The 22,996-nt window shown below is 42.2% G+C and overlaps 1 protein-coding gene across 1 annotated transcript in view; it reads right to left on the bottom strand.

Moving 5' to 3' along the window:
- Positions 1 to 22,996, bottom strand: part of LOC124139572 (inositol 1,4,5-trisphosphate receptor type 3-like) — a 186,154-nt gene that overhangs the window by 44,276 nt on the left and 118,882 nt on the right. The window contains exons 41-59 of the mRNA XM_048390658.1: positions 22,563 to 22,724; positions 21,779 to 22,017; positions 20,434 to 20,515; positions 19,788 to 19,975; positions 18,553 to 18,666; positions 17,605 to 17,634; positions 13,808 to 13,886; positions 11,973 to 12,176; positions 11,566 to 11,637; positions 10,990 to 11,119; positions 9,996 to 10,134; positions 9,570 to 9,722; positions 8,906 to 9,062; positions 7,837 to 7,934; positions 6,100 to 6,199; positions 3,557 to 3,631; positions 2,467 to 2,700; positions 754 to 1,047; positions 103 to 204 (exon numbers count right to left, since the gene is read on the bottom strand). Of these exons, the coding sequence (XP_048246615.1) occupies positions 103 to 204; positions 754 to 1,047; positions 2,467 to 2,700; positions 3,557 to 3,631; positions 6,100 to 6,199; positions 7,837 to 7,934; positions 8,906 to 9,062; positions 9,570 to 9,722; positions 9,996 to 10,134; positions 10,990 to 11,119; positions 11,566 to 11,637; positions 11,973 to 12,176; positions 13,808 to 13,886; positions 17,605 to 17,634; positions 18,553 to 18,666; positions 19,788 to 19,975; positions 20,434 to 20,515; positions 21,779 to 22,017; positions 22,563 to 22,724 (2,652 nt within the window). The remainder of the gene's footprint in view (positions 1 to 102; positions 205 to 753; positions 1,048 to 2,466; positions 2,701 to 3,556; positions 3,632 to 6,099; positions 6,200 to 7,836; positions 7,935 to 8,905; positions 9,063 to 9,569; positions 9,723 to 9,995; positions 10,135 to 10,989; positions 11,120 to 11,565; positions 11,638 to 11,972; positions 12,177 to 13,807; positions 13,887 to 17,604; positions 17,635 to 18,552; positions 18,667 to 19,787; positions 19,976 to 20,433; positions 20,516 to 21,778; positions 22,018 to 22,562; positions 22,725 to 22,996) is intronic.

Genomic DNA, 22,996 nt, shown 5'->3' with positions numbered 1-22,996 from the left:
GTGCAATACAAGACCTGGGACCACTGGGCTACACATTCTACTTGCGCAATTTAAGGTGAGGTAAAAATGGTATTTGAAACGTCTCATTCAAGATTATATCACCTGTTCCAATGAGCAGTTCTTGTAGACTCCTACTCTGAGTATGTGGTTGATGTAATCGCAGATCTTGTTGTCAAACACTATAGACTGGTTCTGGAAGTTACCCTGGAAACACATCACATGACCAGTTACCATGGCAAATTAAAATATAACAATGTAAACGATTAGTCACCCTGGAAACAAGTTACATATTTGACATAAATCATATGACTCACCATTTTGAATATTCATAAATGGCATCTCTTTAGTTGAATAAAGAAAAACACCATAATTTTAGAAAGAATTTCTACTTCCCTATGTAAACAAATTATCTTCCCGCAAATATGGACCAGTTAAAACATGTTGTGGGGTATACAATTTGCATTTTTTTAAATGTGACCTTGATTTTTCTTTCACATTCTTAACTGTTGGAATAATGAAGAATAATACCACCTACTGTTACCTAAAAACATCATGATGACTTAAAGAGAACCTTGTTTTTCTTACTATTCCTTTTGTCCTCAAAGAAACCGGTATCTTAATTTATCAGCCTTTTAAAAAGGACCTTAGGACAATTATGATTTAAAGTTAAAGTCAAATTTTAAAAAAGCATTGCAAGACGTAGATCTGCCTTTATATGTAGATCTCTGTAAACTTCCTCCATCATCAACTCACCGAAGTGTATTCCACAAGAGTGTCAAACAACTGCACTATAAGTGGCGCCGTTTTGTCCGAAATACTTGAATACAATATATTGAGGAACCTTGTTGTCTCGGCAACCAGATTCACTGACTTGATATTGTCTGGTTGTTCCCTGAGGTAGTTCTGGAGTCCCTTGTGTTGATTGTCACACATGAGTCCGAGCACACGCAGCACCAGCTCAATGAAACCATCGTCCTTGAAGTCCAGGTCATCTGACATGGAGATGGCAGCATTAGTCAGCTCCTGCAGCTCCTCCTCGTCCATGTCCTGGGGAGAGTGAGTGAGTGAGTGAGTGAGTGAGTGAGTGAGTGAGTGAGTGGGGTTTAACGCCACTTTTAACAGTATTCCAGTTATATCACGGCGTGTCAGCTTATTGTGGGAGGAAAGTACAAAGTGATGCAGATCACAGATGTTTACCACTTCAGTGAAACCCCCGAGCACAGGTATGGTGCTGATAAACCTAGAAACTTAATCGGGGCGAAATCATAGGCATCTCTGCGCAGCAAATCGTGGCACCTTAGACAACTGGGCCACCGATGCCCCGAGTGAGTGAGTGAGTGAGTGAGTGAGTGAGTGAGTGAGTGAGTGAGTGAGTGGAGTGATGTGAGTGAGTGATAGAGTGATAGAGTGATAGAGTGAGTGAGTGAGTGAGTGAGTGAGTGAGTGATAGAGTGAGTGATAGAGTAAGTGATAGAGTGAGTGAGTTGGATTTAATGCTGCTTTGGGAGGAAAGCCCAAAGTTACGCAGGTAAAACCCACGACCACAGTCCAGACAAACCTACAAACATCCTAGGCAGATTCAAATGTAGTATGTTGTTGGCTGTATAATTATCTGAGAGAGGACGCATCCCTTTCAAATAATGCTCGATCCGCCCTTGAACATAATCAAGGCAGGATTCAAACCACAATCAAACACTTCTATTACAGCCAGGTCGCCATTAAAGGAACTTGATTTAACTCGCAAAATTTAGATGCATGAACTCTGAAGTGGTCACACATTTCACATGTTTCATAACTTCTTAATTAAAAAGTAAATAGTAAGGATAAGTTCTACTTACAGTATCGATTTAATAAAACACTAGACAGCCATCAAAAATCGTAATTGAAATTCAAAACAGGGCGTGTCTTTGCTTCATACTTTCTGTATAGGAAAATCATAGGGAGCTATAGCTACAGCTGTATAGAGCTGTAAGTCAAGCGCTTTTCTTATCGCGATGTTCATTGGCCAGATCATACATATCCATCCAATCACGAACAGTATCGTTTGGTTTGTTGTTATGCCTTGTCCACTTTTTTTTAGTTCTATCATTGATGTATTGACTTTTGCCATTGACTTATTACATTTCTCAGGTCCAAGTTATTTTTTTGTGACATCTGGATGAATAATGCTACCTCCAAGTACTCCTGAATGTTTGTTTGTTTGTTGTTTAATGCCGCAATATTCAATATTCCAGCTATATGATGGCGGTCTGTAAATAATCGAGTCTGGACCAGACAATCCAGTGATTGACATCATGAGCATCTATCCACGCTATTGGGATCGATGACATGTATCAACCAAGTCAGCGAGCCTGACCACCCGATCCCATTAGTCGCCTTTTACGACAAGCATGGGTTGCTGAAGACTTATTCTACCCCGTAATCTTCACGGGTCCCAAGAACTCCTGAAGCAACAAGTGACTCTACCTCTATTTTGATGTCCACCTCTTCGAGCGGGGCCACCTCTGACTTCTTCTTAGACTTAATCTTGCTGATCTCCATCTTGGGCGGTGGACCACCGAGCCCATTCATGGAGCTGCCGTTGACAGCGACCTTGGGGGGCCCCAGTCCCTGGGGGATCATCAGGGTGTGTCCTCCCATCCCCCCATTCATCCTACTGGCTCGGCTGATTGGCCGCTTCATGGAGCCGCGAGACCCCATCTGTAGAATCGACAACAGTCATACAAGCTTGTATCATTTCAGACTTATAAAGCTGGAGTTTCTTAAAATATTAACACATAGAAGATTTAAATTAATATTAAATACAGATCTAGAAGCTCACAAACAAAGTCATGGATTGTCTCTGAAGTTATAAACAGTTTCATACCCAGTAAATGCGTTATTGTGAAAAAAACCACGGAGCTCCAGATAAGCTGCGTATCTGCGTAAAATACGCATCAGAAATGCAGAAATATGCAGTAAAATAAAATCCAAGCGTATCAAATATGCAACGAACATTACAGATACGCTACAAAAATAAAACTTGTGCGTATCATCAAAATATTGTGAAGCAACCCCGCGTATTCGATTAGCAAATCAGCAACTTATTTCGAAATTATAAACGGGCATGCTGTCAACCTTGCCAAACTCCACGATGACAGTTACATCATGATCATTTGCCATCACACTTTCTTGTCTAAGTATCGTGGTATTTTTGAGTCCTATAAAGCTCTCAAACCCACATATCACCAGTTTGTAGGGACTAGATGAATACTGTTTTTAAATATTTAACTTAAATACCCACATGTGTAAAAACAAGTGGGTAACATAAATTTGAATACCCAGATAGAATTACTGATACCCAATGATTTTAAAATGCATGGGTAAAATACCCACAACACCAAAAGCTTATCTGGAGCTCTGAAACATTTGTTTGCTTGTTTAATGCCACACTCAGCAATATTCCAGCTATATGATGGCACCTGTGAATAAGGATCACAACACACATGTTTTCATGACACATGGCTTTAGAGACAATCCAAGGAAGAAATGTAAAGAGAAAGGTTTAAGTTTGTACCGGATTGCGCATGTTGACCATGGAATGTTTGGCAAGAGATAACATAGATCCAAGCTGGTTGGCCATCATCAGGTCCTACAAAACACACGGTAAGCAAACATTGTGCACACAGGGACATACAGATACATAAGCCTCGGAGATATAGAACACATGGTAAGCAAAGATTGTGCACACAGGGACATGTAGATACATAAGCCTCGGAGATATAGAACACACGGTAAGCAAAGATTGTGCACAAAGGGACATGTAGATACATAAGCCTCGGAGATATAGATCACAGATACATAAACCTCGGAGATATAGAACACAGATACATAAACCTAGGACATATAGAACACAGATACATAAACCTAGGACATGTAGAACACAGATACATAAACCTGGGACATATAGAACACAGATACATAAACCTAGGACATGTAGAACACAGATACACAAACCTAGGACATATAGAACACAGATACATAAACCTAGGACATATAGAACACAGATACATAAACCTGGAACATATAGAACACAGATACATAAACCTAGGACATATAGAACACAGATACATAAACCTGGGACATATAGAACACAGATACATAAACCTAGGACATATAGAACACAGATACATAAACCTGGGACATATAGAACACAGATACATAAACCTAGGACATATAGAACACAGATACATAAACCTAGGACATATAGAACACAGATACATAAACCTAGGACATATAGAACACAGATACATAAACCTAGGACATATAGAACACAGATACATAAACCTAGGACATATAGAACACAGATACATAAACCTGGGACATATAGAACACAGATACATAAACCTAGGACATATAGAACACAGATACATAAACCTGGGACATATAGAACACAGATACATAAACCTAGGACATATAGAACACAGATACATAAACCTAGGACATATAGAACACAGATACATAAACCTAGGACATAAAGAACACAGATACATGAACCTAGGACATATAGAACACAGATACATAAACCTGGGACATATAGAACACAGATACATAAACCTAGGACATATAGAACACAGATACATAAACCTAGGACGTATAGAACACAGATACATAAACCTAGGACATATAGAACACAGATACATAAACCTAGGACATATAGAACACAGATACATAAACCTAGGACATATAGAACACAGATACATAAACCTAGGACATATAGAACACAGATACATAAACCTAGGACATATAGAACACAGATACATAAACCTGGGACATATAGAACACAGATACATAAACCTAGGACATATAGAACACAGATACATAAACCTGGGACATATAGAACACAGATACATAAACCTAGGACATATAGAACACAGATACATAAACCTAGGACATAAAGAACACAGATACATGAACCTAGGACATATAGAACACAGATACATAAACCTGGGACATATAGAACACAGATACATAAACCTAGGACATATAGAACACAGATACATAAACCTAGGACATATAGAACACAGATACATAAACCTAGGACATATAGAACACAGATACATAAACCTAGGACATATAGAACACAGATACATAAACCTGGAACATATAGAACACAGATACATAAACCTGGGACATATAGAACACAGATACATAAACCTAGGACATATAGAACACAGATACATAAACCTAGGACATATAGAACACAGATACATAAACCTGGGACATATAGAACACAGATACATAAACCTGGGACATATAGAACACAGATACATAAACCTAGGACATATAGAACACAGATACATAAACCTCGGAGATATAGAACACAGATATATAAGCCTAGGACATATAGAACACAGATACATAAACCTAGGACATATAGAACACAGATACATAAACCTGGGACATATAGAACACAGATACATAAACTTAGGACATGTAGAACAGATACATAAGTATAAGTATACATAAGACGCTGATCAGACAAATGACCAAATATTATGACATACACACAGACATTATTATATTATTTTACTTGAAGAAATAGAAAAGTAGCATATACTATTGCAACATGCATAATCATTATGAATATGAATGGTGAAAGATATTAGAGGAAAGTAAAAATGATTAATTATCATTAAGTCACAGTTACCAGTACATTATAATTAGTTTGACCACACAAGTAAAATATCAATTTTATTTAAGTGAAGTTTATCAATATTTTGAAGGTAAAAGAAGGTTCATCCATGCCAAAAACCTCTTATAAAGAGAAAGTTGGACTTAACGCTGCTTTGAAAAGTTTTTCAGTTATATCATGGCGCGTCAGCTTCATGTAGAAGGAAGGTGTAAGGTGATGATAACCCTAACTGTTCACCACTTCGGTGAAACTCACGACCTTCGTGCTGACAAACCTAATGTGGACAAACCAGGATTCAAACCCAGGTCACAGGTTTCTGGCACATCCAAGGGACACAACTCACTGAACTGCAACACCTCAGACGACTGGGCCATCCACCTCTAATTAATAAACAAATGAGCATCCCTGTCGACATCAGTACCTACCATGCCCTGGACATTGCCGGCCTTCATGGCCTTCTGAAGGGCCTTAGTCTGGGCCACCATCTCCTCAACCTTCGCGGTGTGCATCGCGTGAAGGAGGCGTCTGAAACAACAAGGAAGGATCAGAAAACGCAGATCCACATAAAAATTTAACTAGGAAGAATCAGAGAACACGGATTTACCTGCATATTTCTATCTGTGAGGCAATCTTATTAAAATCAGATATCAGTTCTCACAATGACTAAAACAAAGACCTGAGGACATCCCATTATGGGACACGTAAAAACGACTTTTCATCTGACCAATCAGGGCGTTGCTTACCAGATCAGTAAAGTGACAACCAGAATGTTCTTTCTTATCGTGTAACCTTAAAAAATTTAACACAGGGTTTTTCGAACGACAGTTACAGGCTTTAGACGGAATCTATACAATCTAGGCCGTCTATTAGCCATTCCAGAATGGCTTTTTTGTTCAGTTTTCAAATATAGAATCAAAGATTCGTAAAATATGTTACGAAGCATAGTCGCCAGTTTGAAACTAGTGCCCTAAAGCACAAGAAAGATGTCCTCTGACAGTAGTTACTATGGTCTTTTGGTGTGACGTGGCCAGGGGATGAAATCACCGACCTTCCACTCTCTGGGAAGACTCTCTATCCATTACACAACAGAATAGGGCTGTCCAAATTTACTACCTGGGTACCCACTCTCCTATTACCCAACCCTACCCGGGTACCCGCTGTAGGTCTCAAGTGATAGGTACAAACTGTACGATTAGGAAAAGATTGACCGTAGCCCTGGCAAAATGTATTCAGAGACACGTATAAAACGATCTGGTCATGCATACACTGAATTTGACTGAAGCTTTATCTTTATTCAAACATATGAAAGTCAGAACGAATGGGTGCGTTGTCAGAAAGAAACATTAGTGACTAGATAACTTTTGTCATTAACCAATATATCACGTGACTAACCATAGGTACCCAGGTCCTACATAGTACCCATTTGGGCTGCAACAAATACACAATGAGGTGAATACGATTCGTATCATGAATATAGGGTAGCGAATACGAATATTAATTCACGAATACAATAACAAGTCAGCAGTTGTATTATTTGTCATATTCAGCATGTTCAGTGAGGCAACAACAACATAAATTATTTGACATGGTTTGTTAATTATTAACATATTATTAATATATTATTCATTTATATACTGCACTTATCGAGGTACTAGTATCTGCTCAAATGACAATGACCAGTGACCACGATACTGTCAAATTAAATAGTATAAGAGTGTTGTCTTTTGAAGAAATCTATGCATAAAATATGTTCCTATGGGTATTTTTTTATGTAAATGCATATGCTTGCATATTCATAAATATTCGATTCTAGTGGGCACGAATAACAAATTCAATTCATGAATGGATACGGTTCGATTCACCGAATACGCGAGTGAATCATAACAGCCCTAGTACCCATCCGACCCGAGTACCCGAGTACCCAAGTACCCTGTCCCAGCTCTACAACAGAAGTGATCAGTGTGAGAGTAGTTGGTGGGTTGCTGCCATTCCCAAGGGAGTTCTACACTTACATATACTTTCCTGTTGGGAGGGGAAGGTTTGGAGCAGGGGAGAGATCACAGGTCATATCCCTCGTGGTCTTCCCTGTATTTACTGCCTATACTTCGTCAAGAGAAAAATATTTTTTTCATGAAGTAATTCTTAAATATAAACAAACTTACTTCTCCCGTGTTGCTACGCTGGATAGCTGCATCCGGGTCTTGATGGCGAAGAAGAAAGTTTCCTCTCGAGTGCCGGTGAAGTAGGCGATCAAACTCATCTGAAACAACAGAGACCAACCTCTCAAAAAACAGGCTTAGTCATCACAACACATTGCTTCATGTCACAACAGATTTCATGACATTAGGAACAACTTGTATCTAAAATAAAGACTCTGGATACGGTCTTCGACGTAATAAACGCCCCGCTCTAATAAGTGCCCACGGCGATATTTGCAAATGTTAACGATCCCAATTAGCACCCCTTCCGATTGATCAATGTACACAACACTTATTTATTCGCGTATAATACGCACTTGTGTGTTATATGCACCCTTAATTATGGGCAATTAAATTCTGGAAAAATATATGTGTCGTATATAAACATTTCAGGCTGTCACCAAAATGACATTATAATTAGAGCCTCCTATTTCTAATTTTGAAAGCGCCCTTGGTGCTTATTACCAGTTGAAGAACATCTAGTATATGAGTTTGAGAAACAAGATTTCATCGTATTCCAATTGCGTGGATCAATGCTCATGATGTCAATCACTGGATTGTCTGGTCCCTAATCTATTATTTACAGACCGCCATCATATACTGTATTCAACATAATAAGCACCCAGGGTGCTCTCAAAATGAGAAACAGGAGGCTCTTATTAGAATATTATTTTGGTGAAAAACAACGGAGTTGAAAGATCGTAAATTTCGTGGTTTATGCTGACAGCCTGAAATGTTTATATACGACAGATATACTTTTCCAGAATTTAATTTCCCATATTTAAGGATTCATATTACACACGTATTATGCACGAATAAATCAATCTTGTGTACATTGATCAATCAGAAGGGGTGCTAATTGGGATTGTTCACTAGCCAATATATTAGCAAATATCGCCGTGGGCGCTTATTACGTCATATACGCTGAGTGAGGCATTAAACAACAAACAAAACAAATTATCATTGCACAGCAAATTGTGGCATCTCAGCCACAGTGCCCCATGTCAGAAAGAGGCTTGTCAAGTTAGCTCACCTGCACTGCGTAGTTCCCCCCGAACAGTAGCGCTGCCATGAAGGCCAGTAACTCCCGTATGATATTGTCCTGGGGCCGAGACAGATGGTTGAGTGTGCTCTCAATCACATTGTAGGAGTTGAGAGCGAACTGGACCGACTCGATCACCTTCAGCTGCCTATGCAATAGTAGCAGAATGTCAACAAGACTTACCAATATTGTCTGATGCAATCATCATGTCATGTAACACACACAAGCCTAAAGCCTACTACAGATGGGGATTTCAATGCTAGACTGAACCACTGACACTCTTTAAGTGTGTTTCATACGAGTCATGTGTAACATGCAGATTACGACTTGGATTGGTTTTCATGATTCAAACTGCCATAATTTTCGTATCCTCCAGGGCCCACTTGCACAAAGCTATCTTAGAGCTAAGACTATCATAAGCCTATGTTAATGTATGGGAGTTACGATCATCTTAGAGCTAAGACTATCGTAAGCCTATGTTAAAGTATGGGAGTTACGATCATCTTAGCGCTAAGATCGCTTTGTGCAAGTGGGCCCTGGACTCTTTAATAAATTATTTGCAACCATTTACAATTTGTTCATGATTACATCATAGTTAAGTCTCGGCTCTGACAAAGATGCAGGATACAGTGAAAGTGCAGTTATCTCCCCTTACTTCCTATTGCTCTTGACGTGGAGCTCCCAGTCGAGGGGCAGCTTGATGATCTCGTTGTGGATGAGGCCGCGCAGCAGCTGCAGACACTTCTCATCCAGCTCCGTCTGCTCGATCTTCTCCTTCTCGCTCAGGTTGTTTAACGTCGCCGAGATGCTGTAAGCAAAAAGGTTGTAGCAGAACTTACTTGACTCAGCAGTCTAAGGCTATGCCTGTTCATTCTATCAAGTGATGTTGTTATTGTCATTCTACATTGTTAAACTTCACTGTTGAGTGAAGGACATTAACCAGATTAGGGATCCTAGCGATCATCTAATGTCACAGTCCCCCGTTTCTGACATGTGCTGAAACACCTCTGATAACCATGGGCAGAGTTGCATCCCTTTGAAGTGGCAGGATCTGGTGATGTTTTGTTTGTTGGCTACTTACAACAGCTGTTTGACAAGTTTCTCTGCCATGCTGTACTTGGCCTCGGGGGTCCTTCCGTGGGGGTCGATGAAGCAGCGCAGGTGCTCCTGGAACTCCGCCCCTAGGGGGAGTTCCTCGTCTCCCCCAATCTCAGAGTATTCTGGATGTGAGAGAAAGCAGTCAATAAGTGTTATGCAGAAGTAAATGCTGTAAATGTGTATGTTGTAAAAGACAGTGGCACCGAATGATTGAAGTACATGTAAAATATCGAGGGCGGCAGTGATTGAAATAGAGTTACCACTTGTAAACATCAACATGGTAGGCTTGATTGTTAAAGGAGTTTCAGGATGGGACAGTTTCTAGAAGGCTGGCTGCACCAGTACGACAGTACGGCTGTAAGTATGACAAGAGAGCGATTGAAGGCTTTTTACAAACTGGTGTGTGACTTCTGTCAGCTTCCAATACTATTCACATTCAAGAACTGAGACAGGCCAATTTAAGACATTCAAAAGTCACAAAATTCTGAAAATTGATGAGTGCACTTACATTAATTCTGGGGCCTATTATTTTTGCCGCTGACAGGTATTTGACCTATTCTATTGCCTTGTTTGCTTGTAAAGCTAGTGTCTTTCAATATAATTTGTTGATTATTCATTGATCTTGTGTGGATATCAGCAATCTGTCATTCCATCCGTCCGTCCTGTCATCCCTTCCTTCTATAGCCACCTACCTTCTCTACTGGGAAAGCCGATCTGTGTCAGGACATCCTTGACATCCCCACCCTCCATCCTTCTGTCATCCCTTCCTTCTATAGCCACCTACCTTCTCTACTGGGAAAGCTGATCTGTGTCTGGACATCCAGGACATCCTTGACATCCCCACCCTCCATCCTTCTGTCATCCCTTCGTTCTATAGCCACCTACCTTCTCTACTGGGAAAGCCGATCTGTGTCAGGACATCCTTGACATCCCCACCCTCCGCCCTTCTGTCATCCCTTCGTTCTATAGCCACCTACCTTCTCTACTGGGAAAGCCGACCTGTGTCTGGACATCATTGATACCACCGTAGGCCAGGTGCATGTTGACAGCGAACACGTTCAGCTTCAAGTTGATGTCTTCCTCACCATCAAAGTAGTCCTCATACCTCTGTGCATACAGAACAATGTGGTCACAGCAAAACAGGAAACACAAACTGTTCATAAACTGTTGGAATTTTTTCTTTGTTTGTTTTCGCCGCACTCAGCAATATTCCAGCTATATGATGGCAGTCTGTAAATAATTGAGTCTAGATCAGACAATTAAGTGATTGAAATCACGAGCATCGATCTACACAATTGGGATGGATGACATGCTTCAACCAAGTCAGTGAGCCTGACCATCCGATCCTGTGAGTCACCTCTTACAACAATTAAAGTCGGCTCTTTATGTTTTAAGCAATATCATTTAAGCAATGTCATGGTGGGACACTAGAAATGGTCTTCACACATTGTGCCCCTGTTGGGGAATCGAACCCAGATCTTCAGCTCAAGTTCCCTCAGTATTGTGCGTCAGAGAGTTTCTTCTCCCTGAGACTGCTAGTTCCAACATCTCACCTTCCTGGCGTCACTGCGGACATCCTGAGATCCCAAGCCACCTCCGTACTTCGCGTGGAACTCCTCCATTTTCTACGTTAAAATAAATATACGTCTCACTTAACAATAACAAACATGATTGGTTCTCGTGAGGCAGTGACTTGATTCAAGCAAACAAATTTTTTACACGTTAATCAAAAAATAAATATAAAAACTTATTCAAAGCCAAATGAGTGACTTTGTGCACAGTCTTTGGAATATTTAAACAAAATATTGTAATATTCTATCTTAACACAAAAACATTAGCCTCATTAGAATTAGAATTTATGGCAGAAATGTTTAGTAATCTGGCTGCAGAGAGTGTGGAATTTAAAAGAATTGTGTTTTGGGAACGACTATACTTGAGTTTGATGTATTGCATCTCTCACATTGACTGAGACGGCACCAGATGCTGTGATGATTGCAGTCACGGCGTTGATGAGAAGTTTCATCTGTCTTTGAATGCTGATGTGCGGCGCCACGGCTTCCAAGAATGCCTCCAAGGAGAGGGTAAGCGTTGACAGCTTTTCTGGCTCCTTGGCTTCCTCAGGGAAAGTGCAGGTGTCGGGCTGGAAGTAGCTCCGGCAGAACACCTGTAACAGAGGGTGTCTTTAATACAGGCAGGTGTCGGGCTGGTAGTAGCTCCGGCAGAACACCTGTAACAGAGGGTGTCTTTAATACAGGCAGGGGTCGGGCTGGAAGTAGCTCGGGCAAAACACCTGTAACAGAGGGTGCCTTTAATACAGGCAGGTGTCGGGCTGGAAGTAGCTCCGGCAGAACACCTGTAACAGAGGGTGTCTTTAATACAGGCAGGTGTCGGGCTGGTAGTAGCTCAGGCAGAACACCTGTAACAGAGGGTGTCTTTAATACAGGCAGGTGTCGGGCTGGAAGTAGCTCCGGCAGAACACCTGTAACAGAGGGTGTCTTTAATACAGGCAGGTGTCGGGCTGGAAGTAGCTCCGGCAGAACAGCTGTAACAGAGGGCGTCTTTAATATAGGCAGGTGTTGGGCTGGAAGTAGCTCTGGCAGAACACCTGTAACAGAGGGTGTCTTTAATACAGGCAGGTGTCGGGCTGGTAGTAGCTCTGGCAGAACACCTGTAACAGAGGGTGTCTTTAATATAGGCAGGTGTCGGGCTGGAAGTAGCTCCGGCAGAACACCTGTAACAGAGGGTGTCTTTAATATAGGCAGGTGTCGGGCAGGAAGTAGCTCCGGCAGAACACCTGTAACAGAGGGTGCCTTTAATACAGGCAGGTGTCGGGCTGGAAGTAGCTCCGGCAGAACACCTTTAACAGAGGGTGTCTTTAATACAGGCAGGTGTCCGGCAGGAAGTAGCTGGGGCAGAACACCTGTAACAGAGGGTGCCTTTAATACAGGCAGGTGTCGGGCTGGTAGTAGCTCCGGTAGAACACCTGTAACAGAGGGTGTCTTTAATACAGGCAGGTGTCGGGCTGGAAGTAGCTCCGGCAGAACACCTGTAACAGAGGGTGTCTTTAATACAGGCAGGTGTCGGGCTGGTAGTAGCTCCGGCAGAACACCTGTAACAGAGGGTGTCTTTAATATAGGCAGGGGTCGGGCAGGAAGAAGCTCCGGCAGAACACCTGTAACAGAGGGTGTCTTTAATACAGGCAGGTGTCGGGCTGGAAGTAGCTCCGGCAGAACACCTGTAAAAGTTAAGTGTCTTTAATAATGGAATACATGATTCAGGATGGGCAGGTGTCAGACTGGAAGTAACCCAGGCCGAAACACATGAATCCTTTCAACAGGGAAATGCATGCCTGGTCAATATTAAACAGGTAAATGCATGCATGGTCAATATTCAACAGGGAAATGCAATGCCTGGTCAATATTCAACAGGGAAATGCATGCCTGGTCAATATTCAACAGGGAAATGCAATGCCTGGTCAATATTCAACAGGGAAATACATGCCTGGTCAATATTCAACAGGGAAATGCATGCCTGGTCAATATTCAACAGGGAAATGCAATGCCTGGTCAATATTCAACAGGGAAATGCATGCCTGGTCAATATTCAACAGGGAAATGTGTTCCTGGTCAATTTGTTCCCCGGGTAGGGTCAGAGAGTAGGGGGTCAATATTGCAGCAACATTCTTCTGTTTATGATTGAAAAGCAAGAGGTGATCATGTTCATCATCCCAAGCATCAATCCCATCCATGGGTGTTTTACATCATCTACAGAACTGAACCAGGTACTGAAGCTCACCTGCAGAAACGGCATGACAGCATCAAACAGATAGTGAAGAGTTCCTCTCATTTCCTCAGCATCACTGCGGCTGCGTTCTCTGCGAAAATACAAATATTCAGAATATAAACATTTTCTTTACAAGTTGAGCATGTGTTACAAAATAATACAATGCTAATAAGTCTAATATAATTCTTAAAATAAGTCAATTTATGAATTTATGAATTGCTTGTCTCATCAGTGAGATGCATATCTATCTTCAAATTACGCTGATCATTGATTTAAGTGCCTTAGACGACTGGGGCACCCATGCCCCCTTCAATTTGTAACATCTCAAAACAATTACAGGACAACAAATAAACATTCCACTTAACAGCTGTCTTCACATCACTGTAAAACATTTTTCAAACTATGATATAAGCGATCACATACATTTTCAATATTTCACAGGTTTTGTAAACATTGTGATGACCCGAAAACACATAGATGTTGGTTTATGCCTAATCAGCAATATTTCAGCTATCGCATGGCAGCTTGCAAATATGGGCCAGACAAACAATTGGTTGATATTATGAGCAACACCCCACACCACTGGGGTATAATGACACAAAATCAACCAAGTGACCGAGTCTGACCACCCAAACCAGTTAGGTCAGTGCCCTCTTACAAGCAAACAAGTGCCACAGACTTATTCTAGCCCAGGCCATCACTAGCAGCCATCTGCAATATCTACATCTCACACAGTGGGTTGTCATGCAGTGCTTCCACCACAGCAAGTGAACTGTTTACAGGGGAGGCCAGTCACGAATAACAGCTTATTAGGTTAAAAAAATGGATAATTTATTGGAATTAATAGTTTTTGGCGGTTACAGTATCAGGCTAGACAATTGGGTTTTTTTTGTAAGAAAAGGCCCCCAAACTAAAGCAACAAAAAGCTACAAAACATTTTCTGTATGAATGCTGAAGTTATGCACTCTTTCAGTCTGGAACAGTAAAAATGAAAAAAAAAATCAACACTTTTGATTTCTCAAATTTTAAAAAATAAACAATCAATGTCATGTGACCTTTATTGTGCAAGCAAGCAATATTTTGTCAGTTTCATACAGTTTGAATATATTTGTTAGAGCTATTTGGCCATTGAACGAGGCCTTAGCCCTCAAGACTGAGGCCTCAAGCAATCAAAAGTGAGGCATTATATGTATTTCTGACCAGTGCAGAGAAACATGCAGTAAATAGTGTGAGTGTTAAAACCTGGTTTTTGGAATAATTGTACACAAGGGCAGCCAGCCTGGCCGTTGCATCAGCTGCAAGTATGATTGTACACAAGGGCAGCCAGCCAGGCCGTGGCATCAGCTGCAAGTATGATTGTACACAAGGGCAGCCAGCCAGGCCGTGGCATCAGCTGCAAGTATGATTGTACACAAGGACAGCCAGCCAGGCCGTGGCATCAGCTGCAAGTGTGATTGTACACAAGGGCAGCCAGCCAGGCCGTGGCATCAGCTGCAAGTATGATTGTACACAAGGGCAGCCAGCCAGGCCGTGGCATCAGCTGCAAGTATGATTGTACACAAGGGCAGCCAGCCAGGCCGTGGCATCAGCGGCAAGTATGATTGTACACAAGGACAGCCAGCCAGGTCATGGCATCAGTGGCAAGTATGATTGTACACAAGGGCAGCCAGCCAGGACATGGCATCAGCTGCAAGTATGATTGTACACAAGGGCAGCCAGCTAGACCATGGCATCAGCACCAAGTATGATTGTACACAAGGGCAGCCAGCTAGGCCATGGCATAAGCTGCAAGTGGGCCCAATCCAAAAACAATGTTCTCATTCTGAGCCTAAATCTCAATTTAGTTGTTTTTTACAACACACACAGGGAATAACTTGTTTAATCAACATTGGTTAGGCTGTTAACACACGTCACACAATACATGGTCATTGTTACCGTCTGCTTAAATCCTCAAAAATCCCATCACCTCCATTCCCATCACTGAATCAAAGAAAGTGCAGAATAAAAGAAGCAATCTTGCAGAACAGAAGGAACACAGGGATGCAACTTGACTTTCACTGGCCTGAATAATTTGTTTGTTGCTTAATGCCACACTCAGCAATATTCCAACTAAATGCTGCAATTCGCTGTTCAGAGTTGTGTCCCTTGGGCATACCAGAAACCTATGATTGTGGGTTTAAATCCTGGTTCGCCCCGATTATGTTTCTAGGTTTGTCAGCACCATACCTGTGCTCGTGGGTTACACCAAAGTGGTAAATGTCTTAGACCTGAATCTCTTCGGGCTTTCTTCCCACATTAAGCTGACATGCCGCGATATGACTGGAATACTGTTAAAAGCAGGGTTAAACCCAACTCACTCACTCACTCCAACAATATGACAGCAGCCTGCAAATAACCTGGACCACACAAATCCAGTGATTGATATTGTGAACATAGATCCACACTGTCTGGGTACATGGACACTCTATCAATCGAGTCACTGAGCTGACCACCAAATCCAAGGGGACCTATTCTCATACGGAATCCTCAAGGGGTTCTGAATAGTAAGAACACAAGAACATCCCCATAATGCCTACAATTCTACTAGCCCCCTGGGCCCACTTGCACAAGTCGATCTTAGCCCTACGACTATTGTAAGCCTATGTTAAAGTATGGGAGTTACGATCATCTTAGTGCTAAGATTGCTTTGTGCAAACTGGCCATGGATACCTTCAACATTACACTGTCTGACTGGCTAGAGAACTAGTGCCAAGTTGCATCCCTGGAAGAGCAAAGAAACAACTAAATTAGAGTCTATACTACTCAACATCTGATTGGGATATTCATGTAGTCCTGTGTTAGAAAAAACTCAAGGACTCTTCTGAATTTCTTAAAATGCTGAACTGTGTCCTGATCTACATAGTGAAGTTAGCACTACGATTGTTATAAGTCTATATTAAAGCTAAGGGGAGTTGCAGTCGTCTTAGGGCCACGATCGCTTTGTGGAACGGTACCCTGATGGCATATACTAAAGAAATTAAAGAACACCCTTTCCCTATGGCTGTAGTTAATCTGTCATGGCTGGCACTTTAATTCAAATTTGAATCATTTTGGAAATTGCTTGGACCCCTAAAATATGGGACCATATTTTCATGATATTTTTAAATGAATTTGAAGTTTGGACTTCATTTACCGTATTCGACGTAATAAGCGCCCAGGGCGCTCTCAAAATTACAAATTGGGGGCTCTTTTTAGAATATTATTTTGGTGAAAAAGAGTTAGAAGAGTTAAAAGATAAATTTCGTGGTTTAAGCTGACAGCCTGAAATGTTTATATATACGACAGATATATTCTTCCAGAATGTATTTGCCCATAATTAAGGGTGCATATATCACACGAGTGCGTATTATACGCGAAATAAATTAGTCTTGTGTACACTGTTCAATCGGAAGGGGTACTAATTGGGTTTGTTCACTAGCCAATATATTAGCAAATATCGCCATGGGCGCTTATTAGAGCAGGGTGCTTATTACGTTGAATATGGTAAACTTTATTTTATCAAAAACAATATTTTCAAGAAACAGGATTACAGATAATGACACATATTCCACATCAGGTCACTTCCAGTATTTTGACAACATTGTTATTCTGGATGTGTTATCATGATGCATGAGAGGGAGGAGCGGGTTACTATGGAGGGTTATCTTGGTGGGTGATCTTGGTGGGTTATCTTGGAGGGGTTAACTTGGGGATGGGGTTGACAGTTACAGACAATGTACTCAAGCTAAAACTATCTAGCTTTCACTTCAATCCTTCTAACTCTAAATTACCCTCTGGCTGTTTGTATTCTAGCAGTGGTGCTGTAATAAAATCACATGAAAGTAGAACAAAACATACAAAATAAAATGTGATGTGTTCATTAATTTGTATGCTTCAGAAGAGACGTGCATAGATAATGTGAACAATGAGTAACAAAAATAAAATATTGAGATGATGATGATGATGATGTTGATGATGACGATGATGATGATATATGAAGCAACAAGAAGTATTCAGTATCAGTATGAATATGTGTACGATATATGCTTGTTTGTTTGTTTGTTGTTTAACGCCACACTCAACAATATTCTAGCTATATGATGGCGGTCTACAAAAAATCGAGTCTGGGCCAGACAATTCATGAGCATCAATCCATGCAAATGGGATACGATGACATGCATCAAACAAGTCAGTGAGCCTGACCACCCAATCCCGTTAGTCGCCTCGTATGACAAACATAGTCACCTTTTACAGCAAGCATGCAATATATTTACATGTACAGTGAGAGCATGTCAACTCATGTCCTGTTTAATGCCACACTCAGTAATATTCCAGCGGACTGTAAATAATCGAGTCTTGACCAGACAATCCAGTGATTGACATCATGAGCATTGTCCTACGCAATTGATATACGATGACATAAATCAACCATGTCAACAAGCCTGTCTCCCCGAATCTGTTAGTCGCCCCTTGGGACACGCATTATTAAGGTTGCTGAAGTCTAACCCGATCTTCACAAGGGATCAAATGTAAGTTCAGTGACCTGCAACTCAAGGCAAGTGGAGTTTGGAAGGACAGATATTTTTGCTTTTAGTTCCAAATATGGTAATGATCTCGGCTGACATCTCTGTATATTAATATGTAAGCAAACGGGTTAACAAGATGTCCCGGATGTCCCGGATGTTCCTTCATTCTGCCTTGCATTGTGAGAAGCTGGTGAGTGTGTGGGGGGTGCATACCTCTTGGCTGGCGGACGTTTGAGCAGCTGCTTGACCAGGTCTGGGTTAGCGGTTGCGTAATCTGTCGCCTTTTTCAGCACTCCATTCAAACTGACCAGGTAGGTCCACAGACTCCTGTAAGGTGAAAGAAGTGAGAGGATGTAATGTTGCTCTTAGAGCACGACCTCTCAACATGGAGGGAAACCCACAGTAACACTGGTACTAACTATCTGCCTGTTTGTTGGTTAACGCCTCTCTAAGCAATAATCCACATACATGATGGCGGCCTGTAAATAGTTGAGTCTGGAAGAAATCCCAAAGTGATGCAGGTCTCAGACATTGAAGCACAAGAGCATTGGTATGCTGTTAAACCAAGCATCAAAACTGTGAACTAGGCATTAGCAACCCAACTATCACCACAACAAACCCTGCCCTGCCCTGCCCATCCTGCTCTGCCACACCCAAATCAGCCTTGCCACACCCTGCCACAGCCAAATCTTCCTTGCCACCCTGCCACACCCAAATCAGCCTTGCCACACCCAAATCTGCCTTGCCACACCCTGCCATGCCATGCCACACCCAAATCTGCCTTGCCACACCCTGCCACACCCAAATCTGCCTTGCCACACCCTGCCACGCCCTGCTACGCCCAAATCTGCCTTGCCACACCCTGCCCTGCCACACCCAAATCTGCCTTGCCACACTCAGCCCTACCCTAGCACACCCGCTCTCTATCAACTGACCTGTCATGGGGCAAGTCCCCCGCCCCGCTCTCTATCTACTCACCGTTCGTGGGCATGTCCCCCGCCCCACTCTCTATTAACTGACCTGTCGTGGGGCAAGTCCCCGGCCCCGCTCTCTATCAACTGACCTGTCGTGGGGCAAGTCCCCCGCCCCGCTCTCTATCAACTGACCTGTCGTGGGGCAAGTCCCCCGCCCCGCTCTCTATCAACTGACCTGTCGTGGGGCAAGTCCCCCGCCCCGCTCTCTATCAACTGACCTGTCGTGGGGCAAGTCCCCCGCCCGCTCTCTATCAACTGACCTGTCGTGGGGCAAGTCCCCCGCCCCACTCTCTATTAACTGACCTGTCGTGGGGCAAGTCCCCGGCCCTGCTCTCTATCAACTAACCTGTCATGGGGCAAGTCCCCGGCCCGCTCTCTATCAACTGACCTGTCGTGGGGCAAGTCCCCCGCCCCGCTCTCTAGCCACTGACCTGTCGTGGGGCAAGTCCCCGGCCCCGCTCTCTAGCCACTGACCTGTCGTGGGGCAAGTCCCCTGCCCCGCTCTCTATCATGCCGCTGGCTGTGTTCATGTACACCCACAAGAGGAAGCGGAGGAACGGCCTCTTGAGGTTGTTGTTGATCATGTCGTTGTTGAGCACCTTCAATAGGTCCGGGATCTTGAAGATGGTCTGACAGATGGACTCAATGAAGCGGTTCTCGCCCTGGAGGAAGAAGAAGTCGAAGAGTAAAGCCATCAGAACACAATGATACGCAAGTCCCAAACCCTGACCCCACAATCATGTTTATCACTTCTTTTGAAAGGCAAAATCGCTGGTGACCTTTACTGATCCCCCAAATCTAAAATGAGTACTAGGCATATCACAGTTTTCCTAGATATCAAATTTCATAAAAATACAACCGGAAATTGTCACAAATGACATGTTTCATATGTCTGCCTTCATTCAGGTGAGTTGATAAATTAACATCAATTTAATAAAGTTTGACCATGGATAAATCAGTGGCATTTGATATTCTGGGTGGGGCTGGGATATTATTGGGGAAAAAATTCAGGAAAAAGTACTTTGTCTTTAGGTGTTACCCCCCAGACAAACTGTTTGCTTGGCATGGCGGACGTCCTGAAAAAATATGTTGTGAAAAACAAGAGAAAACTACATCTCACCTCCGCACAGGTTGCCAGTAGGTCCACCATGGCGATCAGGTAGTTCAGTTCCTGTGAACCAGATGACACCAGGATCTTTTCTCTGGAACAAAATGACAAATAATTATAAATAAATTATGATTTTATACTTCTAATATTTCAACTCTCAAATCTTTCAGATCTCCTTCACTTAAACACACAACTTACAACAATTGCAGAGCTAAGATGATCAGAACTCCCATACTAAAACATACAACTAACAACAATCGCAGCACTGAGACAATCAGCGCTCTTATACTTAAACATACAACTAACAACAATTGCAGAACCAAGACGATCAGAACTGACCCATACTTAAACATACAACTAACAACAATCGCAGAACCAAGACGATCAGAACTGACCCATACTTAAACATACAACTAACAACAATCGCAGAACCAAGACGATCAGAACTGACCCATACTTAACATACAACTAACAACAATCGCAGAACCAAGACGATCAGAACTGACCCATACTTAAACATACAACCAACAACAATCGCAGCACTAAGATCGCTTTGGGGAAAGGAGCTAACATGAACACAATCCGATATGTTTGAGTAAGTAAAAGAACTTAGACAAAGACAAAGGGTTGTGTTACTGATGTGGACCACAGCCGTGGAGATCCGGGGTGGAACAGGTCTTCAGCAACCGTTGTTTGCCGTAAAAGGCAACTATGCTTGGCCTAAGAGGCCACTTACAGGATCAGGTGGTCAGGCTCGCTGACTTGGTTGATGCATGTCATCGTATCCCAATTGTAACATCGATACTCATGATGCAAATTACTGGATTGTCTGGTCCAGACTTGATTATTTACAGACAGCCATCATATAGCTTGACTATTGCTGAGTGTGGCGTTAAACAACAAACAAACAAACAAACAAACAAAAATGACATTGAACACCAATCTGATAAATATGCAAGCAGAGTCACCTAGCAGGAACTAGGTGACTCTGCTTGCACAGTATTATCTATACATTAATGAATCTCTAAATGCTCAAAATATAATTGCCTAATATTCCCCAAAAGATAAGAAAGATGTTTCCTGCACTATTTGACAAATAGGTCAGGCATTGTTTTCTTACATAGTTTCTAAACATATTTTAGTGAAAGCAAATTATGGCTTAGATTACTGCATCATTCCCCTCCCATACATTAGAAATAAAAAAGGCCAGCATAATACAATATTTATTCCTATTGTATGATATTTACAATAGTAAGATACACACGGGTAACACTCTCCATGTATAAACAAATTATACTAAACTTAGAAACACTCTAGTTATTCAAATAAGTAAATGGTCAAGGTAGACAACTCTTACCTCTCAGCCTCTGACTGGTCGATGACGGTGGCAATGTCAGATCTGTGCTGCATGAAGTAAGTCATCACGTAACTCTGGTTCCGTTTGAGAGGAAGGTCAAGCTCCTCGACCTTGACAATGGCATTGAGGAGATCGAGGAACTGTGGCACACTAGATCGGTGCCTGGCGACAAGACTCATGACTTTCTGCACCTGATGACTGAAGATTTTCATACAGGTGTTCGAGTTACCTGTAAACACCTGGGGAGAAAAGACATGAAGCGAGTGAGTGAGTGAGTGAGTGAGTGAGTAGAGCTGCTTCAACAGTATCTCAATGATATGATGGCATGCCGCCATGACGTGGGAGGAAAACCTGAAGTGATGCAGCTTGCATGGTCTCGGTCTGGACAAATATGGTGCTCAGAAACAACAGGCTGCAAAATATCCACAAAATAGTACAGCCATTATTATTATCCATTCGGAACAGCCTGTTTACATTCAGTTTTGTGATCAGATCAGATCAGATATGTTTCTCCAAACGCTGAATTGCTGACGTCATCTCCTGGCAAGTTGTTCAGAGGGAAGTATTGCATCGGAGTAAGGATCTGATCGTAATGAGGTGGGAACTCAATATTCCATGTATATGACCTTGGCCTGTATATAATCCAGACAATCTAGTGAATCATGTACATTGTGAACTATACTCTACATTGTATACATAGGTGTACTGCTCATATTTCGACACCACACAGGGGCATGCTGAAAGCGCTATTATGATGAGGTCTAATGAGCCATCTCCTACTCACCTCCGTGATGCAATCCGCGAGTTCGGCCGGGGCACCTTCCTTCGACAACAACATCTCCAGACGGTCAAACAACCGACCTTGAACCTGCTTGTTGTTGCGAGCCATGAACTTGAGGAGCGTGAACGTCTTCTTGAAGACCAGCCTCAATCCGCCATACTGTTCCTGTAAAGCACGGATTGAGATGATGGAATGATGTGAAACATGGAACATGGAAAATGAAGGAGTGAGTGAGTGAGTGATTGTTGTCAGTCCACACTATTCCATCGATATCACAGCAGCAGGTTGATGTCCTGAGCTACATCCCATGCTGTCAGGGTACGACCACACACAAATGACCAGGGCCCCATCTTAGCGCTAAGGTGATTGTAAGTACCATACTTTAACATAGGCTTACGATGATCTTAGCGCTAAGATCGCTTTGAGGAACAGAGGCC

Source organism: Haliotis rufescens, unplaced genomic scaffold (genome assembly GCF_023055435.1).
Source record: "Haliotis rufescens isolate VD_foot unplaced genomic scaffold, xgHalRufe1.0.p SCAF_9, whole genome shotgun sequence".
Lineage (NCBI taxonomy): Eukaryota > Metazoa > Mollusca > Gastropoda > Lepetellida > Haliotidae > Haliotis > Haliotis rufescens.
Note: the sequence above shows the minus strand (reverse complement) of the source record. Positions and strands in the feature narration are given on the sequence as shown.